The 10,465-nt window shown below is 44.6% G+C and overlaps 1 protein-coding gene across 5 annotated transcripts in view; it reads left to right on the forward strand.

Annotated features, from left to right (window-relative positions):
• The window catches only part of aspa (aspartoacylase), a 36,709-nt gene that overhangs the window by 23,380 nt on the left and 2,864 nt on the right, over positions 1-10,465 (forward strand). For 3 of the 5 annotated variants that reach the window (XM_062960460.1, XM_062960459.1, XM_062960458.1), the window contains exons 4-6: positions 146-239; positions 419-526; positions 1,312-1,421. In XM_062960460.1, coding sequence (XP_062816530.1) covers positions 146-239; positions 419-526; positions 1,312-1,421 — 312 coding nt within the window. Of the gene's footprint in view, positions 1-145; positions 240-418; positions 527-1,311; positions 1,422-2,411; positions 4,448-7,662; positions 8,132-10,465 lie in introns of those variants that run through there. The other 2 variants (XM_062960461.1, XM_062960456.1) reach the window with 2 other exon arrangements.

Here is a 10,465-nt window from a genome sequence, read left to right on the forward strand (position 1 = left end):
ACCCTGAAGGGGACTCGGGGCGGATCACAATGTCATACCCTATGAAAGACAATGTATAAATCATGTCCAAGTTGGTAGAACTTTTGCGAGTCCAGCCTTTTAATATTTGCACGGGAAGTACATTAAACAACTATATTTTCCGCAGAATGCGTTGGCACCTGACGGCTGTCCCGTGTTCCTTATTGAGCATCCCAGCCTGAAATACGCAACGACTCGGTCTGTAGCCAAACATCCTGTGGGTAAATATCAATGTTTACAAACGTCGTCCAGTCCTGAGTTGTATTTCCATGTGTAGTCTATCCGCTGATCTAGAGCTGGGTTATCAATGTCATTTCCTAATTGGTTCTGTCATAATAACATGGGGAAAGTTTATTAAACTTCAAAACGGGAGCGCAAACGTTGCGCATGTCCTACACAGGTGTCGAAGTCGGCCCTCAACCCCAAGGCGTCCTCCGAGCCGACGTTCTGGAGAAGATGAGGACAATCATCAAGCACGGCCTCGATTTTGTTCAGCTGTTCAATTCAGGTAGGACACCCGTGACGATTAAAGCAATGTCATGATCTCCAATCCTTGACATCTCTGGTTGGCTGACAAGGAACAGATGCCAGCCATAAAACATCAATTACCCTCTGGTATGTGGGAGCCCCTATATATGTGGGCCAAAAGAAGGTTCTGGCATTCGGTACAATAAAAATCTGTTGGAATCTACCAGCGTTGTGTCTTGGTGCTTTTCTTTGGAAGACGCACCCACAGCACAACTGGGAAAAACTCAGCTTATACTCGAGTATATATGGTACTAGGTTTCTTTTCTCAAAACACAATGTACCGAACTTTTCGGCATCAATCCATATTGCGCCATATTGTGTGTGTGTAAAGAAATCCTTGCAAAAGTTAGTTTGCAAGGGAACTCTGCAGAGGAGCTCTTTTTGCAGAGGCAAGGCCACGCCTAAAACAATGTATCTGTTTCTGGCAGGTGGCTGAGAATGTCAGTTGGGATTTGAGCTTGCTGGGAGAGCACAGGAAAAAGAAGCTCTCTAATAGCTACGGTCAAGTAGCTGATTTAATATGCTATGCTGTATATATTGATGCTGATTGATTAGTTATTGATCTCATGCAACTACATGGACATTGTATGATTGCAGAACTGTTTTATATTTCAACTCAACGAGCAAGAGTAAAGTTTCCGTTGTTCTTTTCAATTCCTCTGCCTGGTCTGAGTCTTTTGCACATGGTGTTAACTGGACGCTACTGATTCCGCTATACTCTCACCTGGTAACAATCCAGACCTGTTTTCCATTTTGGCCCCTCAGGGAAAGAGTTCCCGCCTTGTACGATCGAGGTTTACCGAATTACAGAGAAGGTCGACTATCCGAGAAACGAAAACGGGCAGATCACGGCCATCGTCCACCCTAATCTGCAGGTAAACCCATGCTTTTGGTTCTTAATTGGGAATCTAAGAAGAAGGAGAATGTTGAAAGTATTGTAATGTTTGCAAAATTATATCGTTCATGTTAGCTAGTAGGTCTGTACCTTTAACTGGTAGTATGCTTGTATTTTGAGCTTTATCAATCAGATACAGGTGGAGCCATGTTTTTCACTTATATATTCTCTGCATTCTGCTTGTATTCTCTCTCTGAGTTTTTTGTTCCTGTATTATGCTTCTGTTATAGCAATAAAGTAAGATGACTTTATGCTACCCTGTTTCCCTGAAAATAAGACATCCTCAGAAAATAAGACCTAGTAGAGGTTTTGCTGAATTGCTAAATATAAGGCCTCTCCCGAAAGTAAGACCTAGCAAAGTTTTTCTTTGGAAGCATGCAAGATCGGTAAATGTACATACCATAGATTGTTGTACATGGAAATAAAGGTAGTAACAAGAAATAATAATAATAACTTTATTCTTGTATCCCACCTCCATCTCCCAGAAGGGACTCAGGGCAGCTTACACAGGGATAAGCCCAACAACAACATAAATTTACATACGAACAGAAATTTAAAACAGTAATTTAAAAACAGTGTAGCAATAAAATATAATATAGAAATCCTCGAAAGGATTCACAGTTTGGTTATGCTGTTTTGTGATGACAACTACTGTACAGTAGATAATAAATTTTCATTTTTAAAAATTCAACCATAAATGTGAATTCGTCTTTGTGGAAAAATAAGACATCCCCTGAAAATAAGACCTAGTTCATCTTTTGGAGCAAAAATTAATATAAGACACTGGCTTATTTTCGGGGAAACAGGGTACAATGTAGCTTTTTATTTAACCACATTACTTCGGGGCTTTGTTTCTGCTGCAGCCTTATTATATTTTATTTTGATACTCAGCAAAGGTAAAAACCTTAGGTTTCAGCACAAGCCAGGGAAGGTGGTCCCAGTTGGTGATGGGCACACTGGGTGTCATGGAGCCAGATCCCAGGGCTGAATTTCCAAGCCCTGAATCTGACTTCATAACATAAACAATTCTGCAAGCACCTGGCGGAAGAAGATAAAATGAGCCTGGGAACTCAGGGTTGAAAGTATAAACAATTATAATTGATGTCGTGTGTGGGAATGGTAGTAATGTGATCCAGGGGGTGGGATTTGATGATGATATTTGCGTGTGGTATTATGTTGCATCAGAAGTGATAAAATTAGATGTATGTAAACATTAGGTCATTCTCGACTTTTCCAAAGTCATGTATTCTTCAATAAAGATTGGATTTGAGAGCAGCTATCTTTGATCTGCGTTCAGACTGGTCCTTTGAAGTGAGCCTGACATTTAAGTCGAGAAACCCGTTCTCACCCTCCTGCGGAATTCGCAGTGAAGTGATAATGAGTGAAGAAGGAGATCAAAGCCCAAATGGGGCAGGGAGGCCTTTGCAAGGGGCCCGGCCGAAGAGAGAAGAGACGCTGCAAGCCATAGCTTCCTCTACGGGGTACCCCAAGCCGAACGGCGTGACCCAGAGGATTCCCAGGGGAGGAAGAGGCGTCTCTGCGGCTGCAGAAACCAGTTGGGGATCTGGAGGAAGTATGCCGGAGACCGTGGCCCTGCGGTTATCCATCCTGGAAACAAATTTATCCAGGCTGTCGGAAACCGTGGGGAGGCTGGTGCCACTATTGGAAGAGAATCTCCAAAAGGAGCCCATCCGATATGGCGCCGAGAGAGAGCCAAGTAAAGAAGGAGATTGGAGCCAGAGGGGCCAGCGAGCATCAACGCAGAGTCCCGTGGCGGCGAGGGGCGAGGGAGATGAGGAATACTGGCAGGAGCTGGAGTTCCGAGACAGAATGGCGCGCGAAGTGGAGCGCCAGCGAGCTCTGGGAACTCTGAGGCCGCCATCTCCAACAGAGCTCCCAACCCCCCGAATGGGCGTCGGGGTGGAAAGGCCACTGGGGCCAGGGATCGGGTCCAGTGGATTTGCAGACGAAGGTGGAGAGGAGCGGGGGATCCAGGAAGAGGAGGAGGATGTGCCGTACGACGAGGAAAGGCGAGATGAGGGGGCTACAGCGAGGCCAGTATGCGGATGGGCGGAAGGGCCGACAGCGGCGGCAGACTTTCGGGAGCCGCGCAGAATGACCACCGGAGTGGGGCGCGGCGTGTTCCAAGGACCCGCCCGAGGAAACCTGATGCAACCCTTCCCCATGCCTCCCAGACAGCATCAACGGGCCGCAGAATGGATGCCAAGAAGGGAAGATCTCAAACTGGAATACGGAGGGGAATCAGATGAACTGAACTTTTTTCTAATTAGCATCAGAGGATACATGGAAGACAATGCACACACATTCCCCTCCGAAGCAAGCAGGGTTCGAGCCATCGGCAACACACTAAAGCGAGGAGCAGCCAGCTGGTACGTGCAACTCCATGCCAGACGCGACCCATGCCTGAGGTCAGTGCCCCGCTTCCTCGCCGCACTGGAAAACAGGTTCAGAGACCGGCTAGAGCAATTGAGGGCTCGAGACCAGCTGAAAGGAATAAAGCAGAGGGACAAAACGGTGCCCGAGTACGCAGAGGAATTCCTCCACCTCGCGGAAAGGGTACCAGAGTGGTCTGAAGTGACCAAAGTGGAGTTATTTAAAGAGGGACTACGCCCCGAGATTTTCAGCTGGGCAGCGCACAGAGATGACCCCGAAACGCTCCAGGGATGGATTCAACTAGCGGGGCGCGTCGAATCCACCCTGGCCCAAGTAAAGCGCTTCAGGAGCAGCGGCGGCCAGCAAAGACCGGTGGCGAGAGGTCGAGGAGAAACGAGGAAGCAGGAAAGACCCGGAGGGAGGCCGGGGATTCCCTCCAGAGGAGACGACAACAAACCTAAACCGGGATGCTTTGTATGTGGGAAGACGGGCCATCGAGCAGCAGAATGCTGGGCCCGGAAGGGGGAGCCGCCAAAACCCCCAAAGCCCAAGCCAGCAACCGGGAGGCGCGCGGAAGAGGAGGTGCAGGCCCCAGAATCTTCAGAAAAATTGGTGAGTCGGGACAAACGCATGATAGTAGTGCCAATCTGCCTCTCGGGGCTAGAGAATCGGGCCACCTGCAAGGCATTTGTGGATTGTGGTTGTTCTAGAAATATTATAACTCCGGAATTAGCAGGAGCGCTGAAATGCCAGCAGATGGCGCTTGACTCCCCAATTGCATTTTCGCAGCTAGATGGATCAGTCGCTGCTGGGGAAGTATCTACAAAGGAAATACGGGGGGTCCCATGTAAAATAGGCAAATGGGAAGGAAGAATATCCTTTGTGATAGCCCCTATTGCCACATACCACGTAATATTAGGGATACCATGGCTCGAACAGGCAAATCCCGAAGTAGATTGGAGAGGAAAGAGCCTAGCATTCAAAGAACAGCAGACGCAATGGGAGATAAGCAAAATTGCAGAAGAGGAGGACGAGGAAGATGAAGCAGGTGAGATAAACCCACAGCTATTGCCTCCTGAATACAGAGACTTTGTGGATGTTTTCAATCAGAAAGAGGCCAGTAAATTGCCTCCCAAAAGGAATATAGAAGTAGAAATTGAAATAACCCCAGGAGCAAACTTACCAAAACCAAAAGTGTATCCCATGTCTGTGCAGGAGAAGGAGGAATTGAGGAAATATATTGATAAAAACCTGGCGCGAGGCTTCATTAAGCCATCCAATTCTCCTCTCGGGGCCCCAGTGTTATTTAGGAGAAAGAAAGACAACTCCCTAAGATTGTGCATTGATTATCGAAATTTAAACGCAATTACTAAGGACAATAAATACCCTATGCCCTTAGTAAAGGATTTAATTACCGTATTGAAGAAAGGGAGCATATTTACTAAACTGGATTTAATTGAAGCGTATCATAAATTAAGAATAAAACCGGAGGATACTTGGAAAACTGCATTTTCCTGCGCATTCGGCCATTTTGAATATAAAATTTTGCCTTTCGGTTTAAAAAATGGAGGCGGTTGCTTTATGCAGCTTATAAATGAAATACTACACCCATTGTTGTACAGAGGGGTATTCATATTCCTTGATGATATCTTGATCGTGAGTGAAGATAAGGAAAAGCACGTAAAATTGGTCCGGGAAGTTTTGCAGAGACTAAGGGAAGCAAAGCTGTACGCAAAACTGTCCAAATGTGAATTTAATAAAACTCAAATTGACTTTCTGGGGTATCGGATATCTCCAGAAGGGTTAGCTATGGATCCAGCTAAAGTATCAGATGTAAAAGAATGGGGAGTGCCTCAAACAAGGAGGCAATTGCAATCATTTCTGGGGTTTGCAAATTTTTACAGACCCTTCATAAAAGGCTTCGCGCAAATAACCGCACCCCTTACTGAACTTTTAAAAACAAAAGGGAAAGGGGAGACAGCAAAAGTAAAAGCTCCTGGCGCCAGACTAAGTTGGACGCCAGAATGCCAAAAGGCATTCGAAACCCTAAAAGAATGCTTCACAGAAGGACCCATCCTAAAACACCCCGATATCAGGAGCCCTTTCATAATCCATTGCGATGCCTCAGACTGTGCATACGGGGCAGTACTATTGCAAAAAGATCAAAAGGGGAACTTAAAACCCTGTGGATATTTGTCCCGGAAGTTCAGCGAAACTGAAAAAAGTTGGCCAATATGGGAAAAAGAGGCATTAGCCATATTAAAAGCCTTAGAATGCTGGCGACACTTCCTCGAAGGGAGCGGAATCCCATTTGAAATTTGGTCTGACCATAAGAACCTCCAGTATTTAAAATCTCCTAGAAAATTATCTCCCAAACAAATTAGATGGGCGCAATACTTCAGTAGATTCGATTTCCAATTAAAGTTTTTTCAAGGGAAGCAGAATGTCTTGGCAGATGCTCTTTCACGCATGCCTCAACACGAAGGCATAACCACAGCAAAAGAGGGGACAATATTCTCTGACAAACAATGGGGCTTAGCTGTCAGGACAAGAGCACAAACCCAAAAGGAGAACACGGCTTTTGTTGAACTCGGCGGAGAAGATAATTGGGGAAATGAACTGAAACAGTCTTATGAAGGAGATCAATGGATCGCATCCAACGCAGAAAAGGGGGAGCAGAAGGGGGGATTTTGGTTTGTAAACAAGAAACTGTATATCCCAGCAATATTAAGGATTAAGATTTTGCGTCGTTTTCACAACAACCAGAGCGCTGGTCATACAGGAATTACAAAAACAACAAAGGCAATAGCAAAACATTGTTGGTGGCCAGGAATGAGGAAGGACATAAAGAATCATGTTGTTCAATGTGATGATTGTGCCAGAAATAAATCGAGAGGAGGGAAGCCTATGGGATTATTACAAACGGTAGCGGAACCTACCAGACCTTGGGAATGTGTAGCTATGGACTTTGTGGGAGAACTGCCAGTCAGCAAAGGACATCGTTATATTTGGACAGTATTAGACCTGTTTTCTAAACAGGCCCACTTTATAGCGCTGACGAAACTACCATCGGCCGAGAAACTAGCTGAACTGTACATAAATCATATTTACAAACTGCATGGATGTCCCAGTAGAGTGGTCAGTGACAGAGGAGTACAATTCACAGCAAAATTTTGGGAAAAATTCTTGGAAATGCTAGGAGCAGAAAGGAGTCTAAGTTCTGCTTTTCACCCCATGACAAACGGGGCGGTAGAACGTACTCAGCAGACGCTTGGGCAGTTCCTTCGAATGTACTCTAACATGAGACAAAATGACTGGTCTAGGTGGTTGGCTTTTGCGGAACTAGCTTTTAATTCGACTATACATTCAGCAACAAATAAAACCCCCTTTGAAGTAGTTTACGGGTATGAAATACAGCCTTTACCCCAGTTGCCAAGATGGACAGAAAATGAGGAAACAGAGGCAGGGAAATGGAAAACGCAAATGCTAGAATGCTGGAGTCAAGTGACTGCATCCTTAAAGGAAGCACACAAAAAGTATAAAGCGTTCGCAGACAGAAAGAGGGTGGAAGGCGATAAATTAGATAAAGGAGATCTAGTGTGGTTAAGTACCCAAAACATCAAATTGGGGCTACCTTCAAGAAAACTGAGCCCCAAATATATTGGACCATTCAGAATACAGGGTGTTATCAATGAAGTAACTTTCCAGTTGGCATTGCCAAAAAGTTTAGGGAAAATACACCCAGTATTCCATCGCAGCTTACTGAAAAAGTATATGGGGACTTTGGACAAAATGGACACATAGAGTTATTGTTTGATTTGTTTCAGAACTATGATGAAAGAAGAACCGAAGAGGAGGACGAAGAAAACGAGGGCGCCATGTCATGGAGCCAGATCCCAGGGCTGAATTTCCAAGCCCTGAATCTGACTTCATAACATAAACAATTCTGCAAGCACCTGGCGGAAGAAGATAAAATGAGCCTGGGAACTCAGGGTTGAAAGTATAAACAATTATAATTGATGTAGTGTGTGGGAATGGTAGTAATGTGATCCAGGGGGTGGGATTTGATGATGATATTTGCGTGTGGTATTACGTTGCATCAGAAGTGATAAAATTAGATGTATGTAAACATTAGGTCATTCTCGACTTTTCCAAAGTCATGTATTCTTCAATAAAGATTGGATTTGAGAGCAGCTATCTTTGATCTGCGTTCAGACTGGTCCTTTGAAGTGAGCCTGACACTGGGAGCAATGCTTTCTCTCTTGGCCTGCACTTAAACACAATCGGCGCTGACAAAAGTACGACCTGTCAGTACAGGTTGGCTATGTAGTGTCTGGGCCCATAACCTGTCAGCAAAGGTAAAAACCTTAGGTTGCAGACAGGTTATGGGCCCAGACACTACATAGCCAATGTGTCTGTGGTGATGTTTTTTTTTTTTTTTTGATGTATGTGGTTTGAAAAATTGAGAAGTTTTTTTTTTATTGAAGGCATGTTTTGAGCTTTCTGCTCCTGTTGTTTTGAGGAGCAGCGAAGTTTAAAGCAATAGCTTGCTGCTGAACCTTGGGAGACCTGAATCCGGAGACATTAAGATTTATTGCCTGCTACAGCGGAGTTTTTGCCTTCTACGTGCTTGTTGAACTAGGGCCAACTTTTTGTTGCTTTCCTTTTTTGCCTTGCTTGAAAAGTTTTTTTTTCTTCAGTAAACATTTCTAAAGCTGAAGGAAGAAACTAAAAGTTTGTGAGTCAGTCCCTGCTTATATTCCAGAGAAATACAGCGAAGTTTGGAAGAAACCGGTTTTTACATGGAGGAGTGAGGATAGATTGGCTGGTCTGAATTTTTTTTCTTTTTTTTTAGCATAAAAACCAGGAAGCCCTTTCGGGAATTTCACCTGCATTGTCAAAGGCTTTCATGGCCTTAGGGCTTCAAGGGAGCAGCCTCCGTGCCTCGTGCTCTTGTCCACTTTGGGAGATTGCTGTCCTCATTCCAGCCTCCCTCTCTCTCTTGCTCTCTCTCCCTCTCTCTCTTCATGAAGCCAAACATACCAGGAATAAAAACCGCACCAAATCAACTAACCCGCAAAGCGAACAGCAATCTCCCAAAGCCGACAAGAACACGAGGCCCGGAGGCTGCTCCCTTGAACACTAAAGCCCTGTACTCTCATGCTAGCATGCCCTCTGGAGCTTGCTCTTAACTCAAAATGCTGCTCTTATGTCAAAGCAAAACCCAAATCAAAATCAAAGTGCTCTTAAGTAGAGAATCCACAATATGTTGTATACGTTCATATATGTTTGAATTTGTTATACCCTCCCTTGAGCTGTCAGGTAAAAAATAAAATGTATTATTGTTATTATTGATACAACGACATAGTATGACATAACAAACGAGATATGTATGCTGGATTTCGTATTATTATTATTATTTTATTGTATGACACAGCAAACAAGATAGATCTGCTGGATTTCGTATCACAAAATCACAAGTCGAACACTTCCCAAGTGTCTAGGACTGTGGAATGTATTTTCGGATGATGCCCGCAGATCCCAGTCGGGTGGCCTTTTGCAGTTGGCAGATCGTGATTTTGTCAATGTCTATTGTTTCCAAATGCCGGCTGAGATCTTTTGGCATGGCACCCAGTGTACCCATCACCACCGGGACCACCTGCACTAGTTTCTGCCAGAGTCTTTGACGTTCAATCTTGAGGTCTTGATAGCGGCTGAGTTTTTCCTGTTGTTTTTCGTCAATGCGACTGTCACCTGGGATGGCAACATCAATGATCCAAACCTTTTTCCTTTCCACAACTGTGATGTCTGGTGTGTTGTGTTCCAGAACTTTGTCAGTCTGGATTCGGAAGTCCCACAGTATCTTTGCGTGCTCATTTTCCACGACCTTTGCAGGTTTGTGATCCCACCAGTTCTTTGCTGCTGGGAGGTGGTACTTGAGGCATAAGTTCCAATGGATCATTTGGGCCACATGGTTGTGTCTCTGTTTGTAGTCTGTCTGTGCGATTTTCTTACAGCAGCTGAGGATATGATCCAATGGTTTCGTCGGTTTCCTTGCACAGTCTGCATTTTGGGTCATCAGCTGATTTTTCGATCTTGGCCTGAATTGCCTTTGTCCTGATGTCTTGCTCCTGGGCTGCAAGGATCAGGCCTTCTGTCTCCTTCTTCAGGGTCCCATTTGTGAGCCAGAGCCAGGTCTTCTCCTTATCAGCTTTTCCTTCAATTTTGTCAAGGAACTTTCCATGCAAGGTTTTGTTGTGCCAGATGTCAGCTCTAGTTTGTACTGCGGTTTTCTTGTACTGTTTTTTTTGTCTGCTGTGCTTTGAGGAGTTTCTGATTTTTGACTTCAAAGCAGGTTCTTCACTTTGCTTGACATATTCTGCCAGGGCATGTTCTTCTTCTTTGACTGCTTGTTTGACTTGTAAGAGTCCTCTGCCCCCTGATCTTCTAGGCAGATATAGCCGGTCAACATCACTGTGAGGGTGCAGTGAATGATGAATGGTCATGAGATTTTTTGTTTTTCTGTCCAAAATTATTATTATTATTATTATTATTATTATTATTGTCCCAAAATTAACTTACGTTGTCAAAATCACTGCGAGGGTGAATGATAGACAACAAGGTTAGTAC

Source organism: Anolis carolinensis, unplaced genomic scaffold (assembly GCF_035594765.1).
Source record: "Anolis carolinensis isolate JA03-04 unplaced genomic scaffold, rAnoCar3.1.pri scaffold_7, whole genome shotgun sequence".
Classification (NCBI taxonomy): Eukaryota; Metazoa; Chordata; class Lepidosauria; order Squamata; family Dactyloidae; genus Anolis; species Anolis carolinensis.